This window comes from Symphalangus syndactylus, chromosome 13 (assembly GCF_028878055.3).
Source record: "Symphalangus syndactylus isolate Jambi chromosome 13, NHGRI_mSymSyn1-v2.1_pri, whole genome shotgun sequence".
In the NCBI taxonomy this organism is placed as follows: Eukaryota; Metazoa; Chordata; class Mammalia; order Primates; family Hylobatidae; genus Symphalangus; species Symphalangus syndactylus.
The window spans coordinates 107654839-107673973 of record NC_072435.2 but is presented as its reverse complement, the minus strand read 5'-3'; the positions used below and the strand labels follow the sequence as shown (position 1 = coordinate 107673973).

At 39.9% G+C, this 19135-nt stretch overlaps 1 protein-coding gene across 2 annotated transcripts in view; it reads left to right on the top strand.

Annotated features, from left to right (window-relative positions):
- NAA25 (N-alpha-acetyltransferase 25, NatB auxiliary subunit) overlaps nt 1-19135 on the top strand; it is an 84749-nt gene that overhangs the window by 53848 nt on the left and 11766 nt on the right. For both annotated transcript variants that reach the window (XM_055238702.2, XM_055238704.2), the window contains 8 exons: nt 1988-2168; nt 2936-3035; nt 8144-8295; nt 8779-8904; nt 14365-14608; nt 15022-15145; nt 16122-16187; nt 17930-18027. In XM_055238702.2, the coding sequence (XP_055094677.1) occupies nt 1988-2168; nt 2936-3035; nt 8144-8295; nt 8779-8904; nt 14365-14608; nt 15022-15145; nt 16122-16187; nt 17930-18027 (1091 nt within the window). The remainder of the gene's footprint in view (nt 1-1987; nt 2169-2935; nt 3036-8143; nt 8296-8778; nt 8905-14364; nt 14609-15021; nt 15146-16121; nt 16188-17929; nt 18028-19135) is intronic.

Below are 19135 nucleotides of genomic sequence, written 5' to 3'. Positions count from 1 at the left end.
TTTTTATTTTGAGACAGGGTTTCACACTCTCATCTAGGCTGGAGTGCAGTAGCACCATAGTAGCTCTCTGTAGCCTCAACCTCCTGGGCTCAAGGGATCCTCCCACTTCAGCCTCCTGGGTAACTGGGAGTATAGGCACATGCCACCATGCCTGGCTAGTTTTTGTATTATTTATTTAGTTAATTTTAAATTTTTTTAAATTTATTTTTTATTTATTATTAAATTTTATTTTTATTTTGAGATGGAGTCTTAACTCCGTCCCAGGCTGGAGTGCAATGGTGCGATCTCGGCTCACTGCAACCTCTGTCTCCTGGGTTCAAGCAATTCTCCTGCCTCAGCCTCCTGAGTAGCTGGAATTATAGGCACCTGCCACCACGCCCGGCTGATTTTTGTATTTTTAGTAGAGAAGAGGTTTTACCGTGTTGGCCAGGTTGGTCTCGAATTCCTGACCTGAGGTGATCTGCTTCCCTGGCCTCCCAAAGTGCTGGGATTACAGGTGTGAGCCACTGTGCCCAGCCAATTTTTGTATTTTTTGTATAGTTGGGGTTTTGCCATGTTTCCCAGGCTGGTCTCAAAGTCCTGGGCTCAAGCCATCTCCCAAAGTGCTGGGATTATAGGCATGAGCTACTGTGCCCGGCCTATCTTTCTTTTCTTTTGGAAAACAGCATATAGAATATTACCTTAAAATCTTACTGCATGGTGCTTTCATTTTTGCTATTGTTACTGACTGTAAAAGTAACTTGTATAAATTTTGGAAAGCAGTTTACTTAAAATCTCACTTTTTTTGGACCTCAAAAGCACTCATCACTTTTGCATTTTTTTTTTTCCTTTTCTATTCTTGAGACAAAGCTGCACTCTGCTGCCAAGGTTGGAGTGCAGTGGCATGATCACAGCTCACTGCAGCCTCAACCTCCTAGGCTGAAGCAATCCTCCCAACCACAGCCTCCTGAGTAGCTGGAACCATAGGCAGTGTGCACCACCACCACATCTGGCTAATTTTTTCAAAAATGTTTTTAGTAGAGACGAGGTCTAGCTATGTTGTTCAGGCTGGTCTCAAACTTGTGGGCTCAAGTGATCCTCCCACCTCAGCTTTCCAAAGTGCTGGGAGTATAGGCATGATCTACCATGTCCAGCTAACATTTTTGTTTGTTTTCTTCTTCTCTCTCTCTTTGTGCATATTTTAAGAGTTGAGATCAACTCTTTGTACTAACTTGAATTTTCTGTGTGTGTGTTTTACTGAACATTCTTGCACAAACATTTTCCTTTGTAATTAAAAACTCTCCATTAATGTCAAGTAGTTATATGACGTTTCCATGTGTCAAAGTTACCGTAATTTACCTACTCATCCTCCCATCATTACATCACTAGATAGTACGATAACTATTTTTGTATATAAAGCTTTATCTGTATTTCATAGTATTTTCTTTAGATGGATCCTAAAGAATAAGTTACTTAATCTTGAAGACTAGAGATACATGTACCTTTTGAAATTTCATAGACCCCCAAAAAAGTATCATTTTAATTTGATTATTAATGAGTAAATATTTTCAAACATCCTATTTGCCATTCTGTTAGTAGAGTTACATACGGAAGAAAAATGATGTCTATAGAGAACATCTGTCTGGTGTTTTATAGAGGAAATCCTGCAGGGTCAAGGTGCTGAGCTCCAGTTTTCCTTCAAAGTCCATCTCTTCCCAGAATCTGAGATTCTATGAGATTCTATAACTTCCCCCCACAAGACCTGGCCACTTAAAATCTGCATCATTTTTGCTGTGGGCATGTTTAAGAATAGACTTAACTATTGAAGGACTCTCTGTTGAGGGGAAATTCTCTATTTTGGTTATAGGTGTATATCTAAAATTTGTTCTCTGTCATTTAACTTCATTTATAGAGGGGGTTGATGATGTCAGTAAGGTTTTGTTTTTTGTTTTGGGGAAGCTTTCATTTGCTGTCAAGATCAGTGGATAATGCTGTATTTTGGTTCTAGGTGATGAGACTGCTGTGTGGCAGGCCCTGACTTCGCTGGAAGAGGGATTAACCCATAGCCCCTCCAATGCTCAGTTCAAATTGCTGCTTGTTCGAATCTACTGTATGCTGGGTGCATTTGAACCAGTGGTGGATCTTTACTCCAGCCTTGATGCTAAGCATATCCAGCATGATACCATTGGGTTGGTAGTATATACTCTGAATAATGAGCAGCCAGCTATACCAGTGTGGGGTACACAGGACTCTAACTTGGATTTTAAAGTTGATCCTGACATTAAGCCTTTTTGATTAAATAATAACCTGTTATGATCCATTGCAAAGCAGAAAGATTTTTATATCTCCCAGCATTTTGTGGTAATTTGAAAATTTGCACAATTTAGAAATGTAAGAGAGTTTTCCCCAGAGATAGCAAACGTCTATATACTTTGAACCCTTACTCTTAGCACACATTATTTTGAAGTGTTCATTTCCACTTTGCAGTTGAAGTTGACACGTGTACTTTATTGACCTCAACAAAGTTTGAATTTGTATTTTGGACTTGTATTTAGACTACTCTTTATTATTATGCTATTATCACTTAATGGCATTTTCTCTGTTGTCTGTGGTGCTGTTTTAGGAAGACAGCATTATGTTGTCTGTGGTGCTGTTTTAGGAAGACAGCATTATGTTCTCTTAGAACTTTTATGTGCCATTAATCATCAGAGTGTAAGAAAGCCTAGTATAAAACTTTAGGTCTCCCACAAAACTGAGTTAACTTTTGGCTCTTTTTTTTTTATTTATTTTTTTAAATTTTAACTGGTGAATTAGATCATTTCTGTGGGAGTATGTTTTAGTGTTTTCTTATGCCTAGCTATTTTTTTGCCAAGTAATTTGAAGCATAATATTTGTTACTTGAGCTAGGTAAGTAAGTATAACATGTCTTTTTTTTCCTTCTTTCCTTCTGATCTAGTTATCTTTTGACCCGATATGCTGAATCTCTAGGTCAGTATGCTGCTGCGTCCCAATCCTGTAACTTCGCACTCAGGTTTTTTCACTCCAACCAGAAAGATGTAAGTGAAAAACTATTTTTTAACCGTGATCTTGCCTGCTGACTGCACACTATTGAGCGCGTCACGTCATGTCACAAGTACACATGTTAAGGTGCACCATGCTGAACTAGCAAGTGCCCTTAGACCACAGCTTACCGTCCAAGGCTGGTAGGGAGAGGTAGAGAGTTATTTGTGTTTGTTAGAATGGGTGTGTTTAATAGAATCCTTGGAAAGTTGCATTTAAAAACTGGTATTTACTGACTAGGAAGTGTCAGTCCTCTTAGACCTGGCTTTTGATCTCTAAGAGACTTTTCCAAGGGTATAAGAAACAGCCCATAAGCGTTCATAGCCTGGGATGCCATATAACATTCTGCAATAGCAGCTGCTCTCTGTTACTTTTATTTAACTCTGAAATGTATGTCCATTGTGCTCTTTGCCAAAGGTGAATGTACTTGTATTTTCTTAGAAAATTAAAAGGCATTCCAAGAAACTTAGATGAATAATATGTTTTTTTAAAGTAGCAATAAATAAAATAGAGCTTCTCTGTGCCATAATGAAAGGATGGGATTTGCACCATATTTTTCACTGCAAGCAGACTTGGGCTCTACTTGTTGGTTAAGCAGAAGTTTTTGTAGGAAAACCATACGGTCTGTACTCAGTTGACCAATTGTGAAAAACTGCCCAACAATGAATGTGGAGAAAAGGAATGTCTCCAGGGTGGTCACTGCCTACTTGGTTTTCACAGACTTCCAAGCCTCATCGCCTGAAGTTGGCTGTGCCAGCTATCTGCCCATAGCTTTCCATTCTCATGGTCTACCAGCAATTAAGGAACTAGCAAGGAAGCTAGTTTCTGGGGTTCTTCTTGGCAAACACTCATGAGGATTTTTTTTCAACCCTTTTGTTTTACTGTAGCAGGATGACTAATCTATCTTCCATCTAATTCTTTAATGGGGTATTGTATTAAATAGAAGCATTTCGGAACATGGGATATAGGTTTGTTCTCAGTTTATGATAATTACGTTCTGACAAGTTTCAGGGAATGGCCTAGAGGGCTGGAGTAGCAAAGGACAGCTCTGAGCAGGTGGAAAGCAGCCTCTTGTGCTTAGATAATGAGCTGTGTACCATTAGTTGGTTCTTAGTCCTGTATCCCCTCCCCAAAGTGGCCCCCTTACCTCTGCAGTGATTGATATCTCCGTTCAGACCTCATTTTGTGGCACAGCCTCTGATCAGGGAGAGAGGAAAATGAGTATCAGCATCTGAGCTTGTTACTCAGAAGGTGTGCTGGCCTGGCTTAGAGGTCAGAAGGTCATCCCTAGGATGTTGAGTTTCTAAAATCCAACATGGATGAGCTATAAACCTATGAATTTTCATTGTGTGTTCAAGTATCTGTACTTGCCCTCCTGTTTTCAAGAAGTTTCACTAGCTCAAAAAAAAAAATCAAAAGGATTGATTTCCTCATCTCATTATTTATGGCCTCATTTCTGTATTTGTAGGGGAGATGAAAGAAACATTTGATTTACTGCAGATTCCTTTTCAAAGGTTTGTTTCTCAAATAGCTTTGAGGTAGTGGGAGTAAATCAGGGATTAATTCCAGCCCAGTGGCTGGTTTTCCTTTAGCTTTCAATCATCCAGCATTCTAGAAGAACTGTATTACTCATGAAGATGTGGTCAGTAAAGACACATTACTTTATATATATCAGAATTAGGCTTTAATTTTTTCTTCCCACAAATATTGTGTCTGAAGAGTTGTTTTGAAAGAAAACTCTAAAAATAAAATTACAAAAGTATTGTAATATAGGCAAAGGAGACCCCTAGGAGCAATTTGAGGGGATGTGTCATCCTCAGAGTTTTTTTTTGTATCTTTGTTGGATGTTTTGCTGATGGTTGTGTGGGGCAAAAGTGACTAATTCATCTGAATGTATGTGATGTTGAACCTGATAAAATTATAGCATTTTATCGATCAGAGACTAGGACACTTGAAATATATTTTGATTACTGCTAAGAAGATAGAGCTTATTTAATCTGCTGACAGGAGATAATCTTGAGGCGTCCTAGAGGCAAAAGAAAAATACAGTACAGGCTGGGCACAGTGGCTCACGCCTATAATCCAAGCACTGGGAGGCTGAGGTGGGTGGATCACCTGAGGTCAGGAGTTCAAGACCAGCCTGGCCAACGTGGTGAAACCCCATCTCTACTAAAAATACAAAAATTAGCTGGGCATGGTGGCAGGTGCCTGTAATCCCAGCTACTCGGCAGGCTGAGACAGGAGAATTGCTTGACCCGGGAGGTGGAGGTTGCAGTGAGCTGATTGTACCATTATACTCCAGCCTGGGTGACAAGAGAGAGACTCTGTCCCCCCACCAAAAAAGAAAAATAGGGTACAGCTAGGAACATGTAGCTTGACCTTAATGTTGAGTGCCAGATGGAGACTGTGGTGTGAACTGTTTCCTAAAGAAATCTAAGGCTAAGAAAAATTATGATTGTAGTGTCTTACTGTGTGTGTTCAACCTTGTGCTTAGAGTATCAGAAATATCTCTCTTCAAATCCAGAGCTCTATACTCTGCATCTTTTATTCTTGGTAGTTTTTGGGATCCCCGGATGCTTTTTCCTTGGATGACTGATGCATTTCAATTCCCACCTAGCTCTTTGACAGGACACTTTTACTTAAATGGAAAATCTAGTGTTTTGCTTAGTAATGTTTTGTGCTATGGGACTGAAAGTTGTATTTGGAAGGTCTGCATAGGGATTTTCTTTCTATAAAGGTTATTTTCTGTTGTCATCTTACTTTGGAATAGATTTTTAAAAATATGAAAATAAGCACCAGATTTTCATATCTTTAAAAGTCACTTATATGTTTTTACTTCTTTAAAATTTCCCTTTAAAATCAAAAATTATCTGGGTGTGTTGGCGAGTGCCTGTAATTCCAGCTACTTGAGAGGCTGAGTCAGGAGACTTGCTTGAATCTGGGAGGTGGAGGTTGCAGTGAGCTGAGATCATGCCACTGCACTCCAGCTGTCACTCTTGGGTGACAGAGTGAGACTGTCTCAAAAAAAAAAAAAAGTAAATAAAAGAAAATAAAATCTCTAGGTATTCACAAAGACCATTATTCAGGGGTTTTATGTCCATATATTTCACTAATTTTTACAGTGACCAGGGTTCATTTCAGGAATCCATTCGGGATCTAAATAGCCTCATTGGTGCATAAATGAGTAGAAATAGGTATGGACAACATACTTTGTTATTCAAAAGTCTTTAAAGTGCCTGTGGCTTTCAGTTTTGCCTGCAGTTCCAGTAGGGGGTTGTTTCTTCACATAGTACTACTTCCACAGCCTTGGTCCTACTGGTTGCATCCCAGGCCCTTGTCTAGCTCTGCAGTGGTACTTTACTACAGTGTTACAGAAGGACTATCTAAAAAAGATAAGCCAGAGAACTGTGACTACCTTCTTAGTTTGTTAAAGACTATACTCTCTTTGTTGCCCCTTATTTTTCTCTTTGAAAAGCTATTGCCTTTTTTTTTTTTTTTTTTTTTAAATAAAGTGGTGTTCCACGGACCACTTAGAAATTAAAACTGCCTCTACACTTGGTAAGGCTGGGTTCCCTCCTTAAATCATAGCATACTTTGGAACTGTAATTATAACTTTGATTGGAATTACTAAAGTCATACTTTCTTTTTGATTAATTGCTGAATCATGTGTTCCTAACCAGCTGTTTTTTTTCCCCCAGCTGTAAGTTCCTATTACAAGGGCTGATAGTAAACCTTGCTGTGTTTTCTAATTCAAGGGGCCATAGGATAGGCATATGTGTTTAGAGTATCCTGGCCTCCTCTTGATAGGGTGTATCACTGTCCTTTAATCAAGCTAGAAGGTATACTCGAGCTTTTTCAGGTAGTCCTTCTTGAAACCTGCAGGATCACAAGTAATCTTTTTAATTTTCTTGTGTCCGTCCGTCTTTAATTTCTCCAGATACTGCAGGCAAACAGCTCGCCGAGGTGTCCCATGGGGGTTTAAAAGCCGCATCGAATGCAGTTGAATTAGCGCCCGTGGCGCAATCCCGCGGCCTGAAATGAACCCTGCAAGGCTGTATATCAGAGGGTATGTTGTTGACTATTGGCCTATTTTCCTACTGGGCAAATTATTCAGACGTAATGGAGATGGGGACAGAGCTGATTAACTGAGGCTGTGTAAAAAGACTGTTTTTTCTAGAAAGGATCTTTTTTGGGGGCAGACATCAGCTTTGAGCATAATGGTTTCCTTGGCCCAAAGGGGTAATCTCCTATCTTCTGATCCTGATGGCATAGTCCCACACCCATGAAATGTTCTTCCCTGAGATTTTCTTCTATTGTGCCAGAATTTCTGCTTAGAATTCTTTATCTTGCCTCTGTTCTGTAATGTTTGATCTCTGTATATGTATTAAGCTACAATTAAAGCACATGTGGTGAATGTTCCCTTCACATACTTGTTTAAGGAAATTTCCAGCAGAGGTCTTACGTAATGTAGATGGACAAGAAACTTGGTTCTTGAAGTCTTTGTCCTCAGAATAGATTATGACATGAATTTTTATAGGTCTTTTGTTTGGTGTCTTACTTCTATCCTGACGTAATGCTCATATGCCCTGTGTTTCTAATACAGTATTCAGAAATAAGCAAAACCAAAGAGCAGCCTATCTTTTTCTAAAGGAGAGTGGTTTTTATTTGGGGTGGGGGGGGCAGGAGGTTCTATTATTCTGGTGCTTTTGGAACCTTTGTATGAAACACAGTTTACCTTAGATGCAGAAAAACATGGAGTAACATCCCTTCCAGAATGGCACTAACCAAATTTTTGACTGATGTGGCAAAACAAAACCTCAGTTCCTATTGAATTGAAAGATATGACTGCCAAGAGAAGGCTTATGTGATGGTGGCAGAAGCTGGTTATTACAATTAGTAGTATTAGTAAAGGAGACATTTGTTTAAAGTATAAGAAGGAAGAAAAACATTTTAAAAAGCTAATATTCTACTTGGTGACCAAGACCTTTAAAGATTAGATTTAAAACTTAATTTTCGTTTGAGTGTTTTGTTTTGGCTGGCAAGGTTTGCTTACATTGCCTGACTTGTGAATTATTTATACCAAGGTGATGTCTTTCCTTCTCAGACCTCAGAATATATTATTCAAGCTTACAAATATGGTGCATTTGAGAAGATCCCAGAGTTTATCGCTTTTAGGAACAGGCTGAATAATTCTCTTCATTTTGCACAAGTCCGTACTGAACGGATGCTGTTAGACCTTCTACTTGAAGCAAATATGTAAGTATTGCATGAGAGCTATAAAGGAACTAAGGGATTAGATCAGTTGTTAAGAGCCGTTAATGGGCTCATGGGTGTTATTAGCAGGCTTAAGGTAAAATAGGCGGAAAAAAGGGAGAGAGACAGTGGGGAAACAGAACTTGGTACATGTCATGGGGAATGATAGAGTACTGCCAGCAGCATCTTGGGACCATTACAGAAGCCATTTAGGTCATGGTCATCAACCCCTGGTCCATATTGTGCTTACAAAGGTTCCTCCTCCCCTACAAATCAAGAGATTTCAGGAATTAATGCTGATCCCCTTTGTTTTGTGTGGGCTTGCCATGTAGCAAGCCAGTTTGATCTGCGCTTGGTTCTATTTCACCTTATATGAGCCCTTCCTTCCTCTTTCCCTTCCTGTCTAGTAAAACAGGAAGTCCTGATTAATAATATTTTCTGGCTATTTTACTATTAAAATAATATGTGGATTTTTCTTTATCACAGATCCACCAGTTTAGCAGAAAGTATAAAGTCAATGAACCTTAGGCCAGAAGAAGATGACATTCCATGGGAAGATTTGCGAGACAACAGAGACTTAAATGTCTTTTTCAGCTGGGATCCAAAGGACAGGTAACTGGAATTTAACCTTAAGCAATTTTTAAAGGTTTTGTTTTGTTTTGTTTTAAAGAGCCCAAGATCATAGCTCACTGCAGCTTCGAACTCCTGGGTGAAGCAATTTATTTTTAAAGAATTAGGTTGGGCTGGGCATAGTGGCTCAGGCCTGTAATTGCAGCACTTTGGGAGGCCGAGGCCGGTGGATCACTTGAGGTCCAGAGTTCAAGACCATCCTGGCCAGCATGGTGAAACCCTATCTCTACTAAAAATACAAAAATTAGCTGGGCGTGGTGGCGTGTGCCTGTAATCCCAGCTATTCGGGACGCTGAGGCAGGAGAATTGTTTGAACCCAGGGAGCGGAGGTTGCAGTGAGCTGATATCACACCATTACACTCCAGCCTGGGCAACAAGAGCAAAACTCCATCTCAGAAAAAAAGAAAAAAGAATTAGGATGAATCTAAAATTAAAAAAAACAAACTTCACCTTTACACAAATATGAAATAACATATGTTTGTTGTAGGGATCAGAAAATATAGGTAAGCCAAATGAATAAAGTGTAGCTCACCCCTATGCTGGGACTGCCGGTTAATCTAAAAGTTAGATCTCCTTCACAGCATATATGAGAATTCCAGGTGGATTAAAGACTATATGCTAAATTCTAGATTCCTTAGAAATTCTAGAAGAAAATATAGAAAATATTTTTAAATAGGTGAGGAAAGCCTTTCCTAGCATTATACCAAATCTGGAAACATAAAGGATTTAACTTCTGTAAATAGAAATAATAAATTTGTTAAGTTCTAAAGGTTTGTAGTAAATTTCTTCATACAAATATCCTTCATATATAGAGAGAACTCTTAAAAAGTCAATAAGAAAATAAGAAATTGGGCAAAGGGCTTAACCAGAAGTTCAAAGAAACACATCTTACAGCAATAAAGATTTTGTTTCTAGCAAAAAAGATGAATACTTGTGGTCAGCAAGGCTGTATGGTAAATACTTATTATGCATTTACACAGGGATAAATTTTATACAATCTTCCTATAGGGAATTGTAGTGATATGTATCAAGATTTAAAATGCCACATACCATTTAATTTGGCAGATCTGCTTCTAGGAAAGTAGAACCTAAGGAAATAAATGCAGAAACATGCTAAGAAGTGTATATGAGGTAGTTCTGAAAATTCCGTGATTTGTGGGTTGCCAAGGCCACATTCAGTGATTTAGGATTGAGTCCCAGCAGGATTCACAGGGCTGAGCATATAGTTAGTTGCACTCAACAGCTAAGGTTTATTACAGTGAAAGGACACATGACAGAATCCGGAAGGGAAAAAGGAACAGGCAGAGTCTGGAGAACTCAGACTTCCAGTGCTTTCTCCCTCCTCTGAGGGGAAACACTGAGTATGCTCCTTTCTCCAGCAGGGAAAAATGCAGTAACACAGGTGGAATGTTCCTGCCCAGGGAAACCCAGTAGAGACTTGGTGCTTAAGGTTTCATTGTTATGTGGGTACACTCTGTCTATCCTGAGTGGAAAGAAAGCAGGTGTTCACCATAAACAACATGGTTTATATAAACAATCTAGGCACAACGAGCCACTCTTATCATTTTAGGGAACAGTTGGAGTGCAAAGTTCCCAGACATCAGCCAAGGGCCAACCTTGCAAGTAGGACTAACGATACTAGCTGCAGGCCTGCTATGTTAACTCTTTTCTACACATACTGTCATAAAAAGATGAAGTTTGCAAAATAATGTAATTACTGTAACCAATTTGTTTAGACTTAAGTTGTATACATACTATTTTTAGTTACTTTTTTTTTAGATTTAGATGGAGCCTCTGTTGCATACTGTAACCAATTTGTTTAAAATTATTAAGTTGTGTAAGTATTATTTTTAGTTACTTTTTATTTTTGAGACCTAGTCTGTCTCTGTCGCCCAGGCTAGAGTGCAGTGGCATGATCTCGGCTCACTGCAACCCCCACCTCCTGGGTTCAAGAGATTCTCCTGCCTCAGCCTCCCAAGTAGCTGGTATTACAGGTCCCTGCCACCACACCCGGCTAATTTTTGTATTTTTAGTAGAGACGGGGTTTTGCCATGTTGGCCAGGCTGATCTCGAACTCCTGACCTCAGTTGATCCCCCCATCTGGGCCACTCAAAGTGCTGGGATTACAGGTATGAGCTATCGCACCCAGCCCCTATTTTTGTGTGTGTGTGTGTGTATGTGATGGAGTCTCACTCTGTCGTCCAGGCTGGAGTGCGGTGGCACAATCTCGGCTCACTGCAACCTCCGCCTCCCGGGTTCAATCAATTCTCCTGCATTAGCCTCAGCTGGGACTACAGGCGTGTGCCACCACAACCGGCTAATTTTTTTTGTATTTTTTTTTTTTTTTTTTTTTTTTTGAGACGGAGTCCCGCTCTGTCACCCAGGCTGGAGTGCAGTGGCGCGATCTCGGCTCACTGCAAGCTCCGCCTCCCGGGTTCACGCCATTCTCCTGCCTCAGCCTCTCCGAGTAGCTGGGACTACAGGCGTCTGCCACCACGCCCGGCTAATTTTTTGTATTTTTAGTAGAGACGGGGTTTCACCTTGGTCTCGATCTCCTGACCTCGTGATCCGCCCGCCTCGGCCTCCCAAAGTGCTGGGATTACAAGTGTGAGCCACCGCGCCCGGCCTTGTATTTTTAATAGAGACGGGATTTTACCGTGTTAGCCAGGATGGTCTCAATCTCCTGACCTCATGATCTGCCTGCCTCAGCCTCCCAAAGTGCTGGGATTACAGGCGTTAGCCACTGCGCCCGGCCACAGCCCCTATTTTTAGTTAGATTTTTATACATCCACATTACAAAAGTCTAAAAAGATCTATACCAAACCTGATAATACTGTGGGTATTGGTTATCAGGGCACCTTTTCTACCTTTTACATTTTTCTATCATTTGAATTTTTTATGTTATGTATTATTATTTTTATTAGAGACAGGATCTTACCCAGGCTGGAGTACAGTGGAGTGACCATATCTCACTGCAGCCTTGAACTCTTGGGCTCAAGCAATCCTCCAATCTCAGCCTCCCTAGTAGCTGGGACTACAGGTGTGTGCCACCACGTCCAGCCAATTTTTTGTATTTTTTTTTTTCAGAGACTGGGTCTTGCTATGTTTACCAGGCTGTTGTCCAACTCCTGGCCTCAAGCAATCCCTCACCTCAGCTTCCCAAAGTGCTGGGATTACAGGTGTGAGCCACCACACCTGTCCTCATGTATTATTTTTATAATCAGAGAACAAAGTGTCACTTATAAGGAAAATGACCTGTTTTTTGTTTTTGTTTTTGTTTTTGAGATGGAGTCTTGCTCTGTCGCCCAGGCTGGAGTGCAGTGGTGCAATCTTGGCTCACTGCAAGCTCCACTTCCCTGGTTCATGCCATTCTCCTGTCTTAGCCTCCCGAGTAGCTGGGACTACAGGCGCCCACCACCACGCCTGGCTAATGTTTTGTATTTTTAGTAGAGATGGGATTTCACCGTATTAGTCAGGATGGTCTCGATCTCCTGACCTTGTGATCTGCCCACCTCAGCCTTCCAAAGTGCTGGGATAACAGGCATGAGCCATCGTGCCCAGCCGAAAATGACCTGCTAAATAGGTTATCATTCCCATTTTATTGATAGTGAAATGGGATTTGAGAACGTTTTGGCTTGTCTTAGGTCATTCAGCTAGTAAATGAAAGCTGGAACCATTCAAAGGCATCTTAACCAGTAAAAGTTAACTTTAAAAGATTTGAGGCCTTTAATCCATCTTGAATTAATTTTTGTATAAGGTGTAAGGAAGGGATCCAGTTTCAGCTTTCTACATATGGCTAGCCAGTTTTCCCAGCACCATTTATTAAATAGAGAATCCTTTCCCCATTTCTTGTTTTTGTCAGGTTTGTCAAAGATCAGATAGTTGTAGATATGCGGCATTATTTCTGAGGGCTCTGTTCGCTTCCATTGATCTATGCTAAAACCATTAAAATCCTACAAGAAAACCTAGGCAATACCATTCAGGACATAGGCGTGGGCAAGGACTTCATGTCTAAAACACCAAAAGCAATGGCAACGAAAGCCAAAATTGACAAATGGGATCTAATTAAACTAAAGAGCTTCTGCACAGCAAAAGAAACTACCATCAGAGTGAACAGGCAACCTACAGAATGGGAGAAAATTTTTGCAACCTACTCATCTGACAAAGGGCTAATATCCAGAATCTACAATGAACTCAAACAAATTTACAAGAAAAAAACAACCCCATCAAAAAGTGGGCAAAGGACATGAATAGACACTTCTCAAAAGAAGACATTTATGCAGCCAAAAAACACATGAAAAAATGCTCATCATCACTGGCCATCAGAGAAATGCAAATCAAAACCACAGTGAGATACCATCTCACACCAGTTAGAATGGCTATCATTAAAAAGTCAGGAAATAATGGGTGCTGGAGAGGATGTGGAGAAATAGGAACACTTTTACACTGTTGGTGGGACAGTAAACTAGTTCAACCATTGTGGAAGTCAGTGTGGCGATTCCCCAGGGATCTCGAACTAGAAATACCATTTGACCCAGCCATCCCATTACTGGGTATATACCCAAAGGACTATAAATCATGCTGCTATAAAGACACATGCACACGTATGTTTATTGCGGCACTATTCACAATAGCAAAGAGTTGGAACCAACCCAAATGTCCAACAACGATAGACTGGATTAAGAAAATGTGGCACATATACAGCATGGAATACTATGCAGCCATAAAAAATGATGAGTTCATGTCCTTTGTAGGGACATGGATGAAACTGGAAACCATCATTCTCAGTAAACTATCGCAAGGACAAAAAACCAAACACCACATGTTCTCACTCATAGGTGGGAACTGAACAATGAGAACACATGGACACAGGAAGGGGAACATCACACTCCGGGGACTGTTGTGGGGTGGAGGGAGGGGGGAGGGACAGCATTAGGAGATATACCTAATGCTAAATGACGAGTTAATGGGTGCAGCAAAACAACATGGCACATGGATACATTTGTAACAAACCTGCATATTGTGCACATGTACCCTAAAACCTAAAGTATAATTAAAAAAAAAAAAAGATTTGAGGCCAGTCGCGGTGGCTGACGCCTGTAATCCCAGCACTTTGGGAGGCCGAGGCAGGCAGATCATGAGGTCAGGAGATCAAGACCATCCTGGCTAACACGGTGAAACCCCGTCTCTACTAAAAATACAAAAAAAAAAATTAGCCGGGTGTGGTGGCAGGCACCTGTAGTCCCAGCTACTTGGGAGGCTGAGGCAGGAGAATGGCATGAACCCAGGAAGCAGAGCTTGCAGTGAGCAGAGATAGTGCCACTGCACTCCAGCCTGGGCAACAGAGCAAGACTCTGTCTCAAAAAAAAAAAAAAAAAAAAAAAAAGATTTGAAAGCAATGGATTAAATAAGTTAGATAATTTGAGGATGTTTCTGTTTAAGGGATGTTTCTGAAGAACATAAGAAACTTTCCTTAGAGGAGGAGACCTTGTGGTTAAGAATCCGATCCTTAACATTGAGGCTGATCAGTGGACTTCCAAGTCTCAACCACCCTGTGGAGCCAAAGAACTCGGAGAAGACTGCCGAGAATGGGGTATCCTCCCGGATTGATATTCTTCGTTTGCTCCTTCAACAGCTGGAGGCAACCCTGGAGACAGGAAAGCGATTTATTGAGAAGGATATTCAGGTACCATCAATACGTATTTACCATCAAAGTTGCAATAATTATATTTATGACTGTTTTATAAACAGGAATTTGGGGTGGGTGAGTAGTAAGGAATTGTTTTGTCCCAGTTTATAGCTTCAGCAGGAGAAAGAGGAATATTTTAGACTCAGAGGGAATTGCAGAGGCTTCCTCAATATCCAGACTAGTGAGGGAGAAAGCAAAATAACTTTTTGTGATGGTAAGTTTTTAATAGCTAGCAACAAATTAATATAAATGTTCTGTTTTTACTGTAATGATTCAGTTATTAGTTTGCTGATTAGTGGTTTTTAGCTGAACCACTGAGACAGGTTTTTATCCACTAGTTACCTGATTTTCTTATTTCGTATGCATTTTAATGGATTTAAAAGAGCATTATTTTTTTCCCTTTTTTCCAGTATCCTTTCCTTGGTCCTGTACCTACCAGAATGGGTGGATTCTTTAATTCTGGCTGTTCTCAGTGCCAGATAAGCTCTTTTTATCTTGTCAATGATATTTATGAGCTGGATACCAGTGGTTTAGGTAAGTGTACACTGTGTTTACAGGGTCTTTGTCATAGAAAATGTAGTACACGTAATAAAATGTCTATAACCTCACATTTGGAAAATTTTAGAGTACATGGAAGCTGGAAGCTGTTCTTGAAATGTCTGGTGTAGTATATGAGAGGGTACAGTCGTAGGTTACAAAGTAATGTTTTAGAAGCTTAAGTCCATTCCATATTTAAAATCACTTGTTAGGTCCAAAAGTTGAAGAAATTCTTCATTTGTTGAAAGGCTGTTGGATTTTAAAAATGAAGCAGTAGGCTGGGCGCAGTGGCTCACGCCTGTAATCCCAGCACTTTGGGTGGCCAAGGCGGGCGGATCACCTGAGGTCAGGAGTTCGAGACCAGCCTGGCCAACATGGCAGAAGCCTGTGTCTACTAAAAATACAAAAATTAGCCAGGCAAGGTGGCGGGCGCCTGTAGTCTCAGCTACTCCAGAGGTTGAGGCAGGAGAATCGCTTGAACCTGGGAGGCAGAGGTTGCAGTGAGCCGAGATGGCACCACTGCACTCCAGCCTGGACAATAGAGCGAGACTTTGTCTCAAAAAAAAAAAAAAAAAAAAAGAAGAAGCACTACACTTTGTAGAGAAGAGATTTTTTTTGTAAGCTCTCAGTGAAAATCTCAGATACTCCATAGCCCTTTTCCTTTTATTTATTTTTTAAATCATAAGGTTAGTAGATCCTACCATTTAGAGTGTTTGAAGCACATAGATTTTAAGCCCTCTTAAGGAATTTTAGGTAGTACCTTTGGCAGAAAGGTAATTAGTGCCTTTCTTTTTATTCTTCCTTTTCCTTTCATTATCTTTTTCTTTTTGTCTCAAAATAATGAAAAATACATAAGGGTCTGTAGAGAAAAGAAAATGTCCTTGCCCATGAACTTCTTGCAGGTATTTATCTTGCTTCTTTATCTTACTAAAAATAGAATTGAAAGTTTTTCATTTTTTGCTTTCAATTTTAGAGGATACAATGGAGATTCAGGAACGAATAGAAAATAGTTTTAAGTCTTTACTAGACCAGTTAAAAGGTAAGTTTTCCTACTGTGGATTCCTGTATTTGTATCTGGTTGTATGGCAATAGCTTGGAAGTTCTTTCCCCCATTCCCAAGCCCAATCACCCAGAGATAAGTAAGTAGTGTTAACACTTTGGAGTCAATACTCCTAGATGCCACCTAAACACATATGTGTGTGAATGAAAATACAGATAAAAAGTAATTTTTAAACATAGGAGATGGTGTAATCCATGCTTTTTTGACTATAATTTTTTTGTTATTTTGGATACCTTTCCATGTCAGTTATATATACCCTATTTATTTTCAAGACTGCATAATATTCTATAGTATTGTATTAACATTTTTTATGTTCTCTCAATTGGTGACATACTATGTATATGAGTTATTTCTTCTACCGATGCTGAAATGAATATCTTGGGACAAATTGTTAGGGTATTATTTGAGTCCTTCCTTGGGATTAAATTCCCAAGAATTTAATAGAATTATTAAATTGTTAAATTCCCAATAATTTAATAGAATTGTTGAAGGCCACATATATGCATCTTGTATCTATAAGAGTCTTTCTGGCCAGGCATGGTGGCTCACGCCTGTAATCCCAGCACTTTGGGAGGCTGAGGCAGGCAGATCACGAGGTCAGGAGATCAAGACTATCCTGGCTAACACGGTGAAACCCTGTCTCTACTAAAAATACAAAAAAATTAGCCAGGTGTAGTGGCGGGCACCTGTAGTCCCAGCTACTCGGGAGGCTGAGGTAGGAGAATGGCGTGAACCTGGGAGTCAGAGCTTGCAGTGAGCTGAGATAGCACCACTGCACTTCAGCCTGGGCAACAGAGCGAGACTCCATCTCAAAAAAAAAAAAAAAAAAGAGTCTTTCTTTTTAGGACCCTAAATGATTTTTTTTTTTTTTTTAAAGAAATGAGGTCTTGTTATGTTGATCAGGATGGACTCTTAACTCCTTGACTGAAGCAATCCTTCTGCCTCAGCCTCCTGAGTAGCTGGGACTACTGGCGTGCACCACCAAGCCTGGCTCGGTCTTATATTTTATTGCCCAGATGAAGAATGTCTGAAAACTTAATGATTAAGATTATGATAATAAAATTTATTATCTGTTATGAAGATGCATTTCTACAATGTACTTTTTTGGTCTTTCCATAATGGCACAAGTCCTCTGAATAATTCACTTAGAGTCTTAGTCTTATTGTGCTCATGGCCTGTCTGAAAAGGCTTCGCTGGTGTTTGGACCCTAGAATATATCATTTTTAAGGCTACCTTTTATATTTTGAAGACTATAGAGTCTATCCTTTGGAGTTTGGTTCATTATGGAAAATGAAAAACAAATAGCTTTCTTTTTTTTTTTTTTTTTTTTTTTTTTTTGAGACAGAGTCTTGCTCTGTCGCCCGGGCTGGAGTGCAGTGGCGCAATCTCGGCTCACTGCAAGCTCCGCCTCCCGGGTTCACGCCATTCTCCTGCCTCAGCCTCCGAGTAGCTGGGACTACAGGCGCCCGCCACCGCGCCCGGCTAATTTTTTGTATTTTTTTAGTAGAGACGGGGTTTCACCGTGGTCTCGATCTCCTGACCTCGTGATCCGCCCGCCGCGGCCTCCCAAAGTGCTGGGATTACAAGCGTGAGCCACCGCGCCCGGCCAAATAGCTTTCTAAATTAAGTTTTTATTTGCTTATTCTTTATTTGTGTGTTGTGCTCCTTAAAATAGCATTGAAACAAAAGCTGAATAAAACTAAAATGTTTTCTGTTTTCAGATGTCTTCAGTAAATGTAAAGGTGACCTCTTAGAAGTTAAAGATGGTAACTTGAAAACACATCCTACTCTTTTAGAAAATCTAGTTTTCTTTGTTGAGGTAAGTTTTTGTTCTCTTCCTAAAAGACATTGTTGTTCTTAATGGTCTACAGGATTCATTTTTCAACAGTGAACAGGTAATATGCACCTTATACCTGCAACTTAACCCTCCATCCCTGTTTTTGTTAATTGAAAAGCAATTTAAATCATTTTCTAAACCAATTTCTTCCAAGAATTCTAAGATGATTTCATTCATAATACTTAGGTAAAACTTCTTGAAATTTGCTGTACTCATTTCTAAACTTCCCCAGATTCACCTGAAATCTAGCTGTTTTCATTCTCCTTTCTGACTCACTCTTTATTATATAGTTTAATTCCTCCAGCTTCTTTTATTTGTTGTCATTTATTAATTGCTGAGATATTATGCATTGTGACAGTGTCCAGCAACTGATACAGCAAAACTCCCTCCTCTTTTTTTGCCAGAGAGAAGAGAAGGAAGATTGCAAACACTCATAATCTATTATCTTTTTTTTTATTTCTGTCACATATTTGTTGACTGTTCTTCCCTTACTACTCTGTATGGGGAGTGTACACTGTTCTGGTGATTGGCAAACTGTAAGTGCGTAAGAGATTTTTATTAAATGAATAATAAGTGGACATATATGTACATGCACACATTGTATAGGAGAAGACATATAAACAGCTAATTTGATACAGTGCAGGATATGTGCTGATCAACTGGGTAGATTTTGCCATACATATGTAAGTTAAGATTTGCAGGTAAGGTGGTATCTTACCTGCTTGGAGAGGTGTGAGGGGAGAGGCATATTGTAAAGAACCTTTGGATTCCATGCTTAGGAATTTGGACTCTTCCCTGAGTGAAAAGGATGTTAATCAGTTCCCACTTCTTCAGGGAAGTGTTAGAAAATTGGAGTGAAGTGGAGGATGGATTTTGAGCTAGGAGAGCCAGAAGAAATGCTGAAGAGTTAGGCCATTTTAGTATTCTGAGCAGGAGATGATGAAGGCCTGGATCAGTAGAGTGATTGCAGAAAGTAGAGTGGAGATTCCTATGAGAAATTGAAGGGATTTACATAGAAGAACTGCGTTAGAATTTGTTGAATCCATTGCCTCTAATTTCCTGATAGATATTTTTAGTGTAATCCTTATAG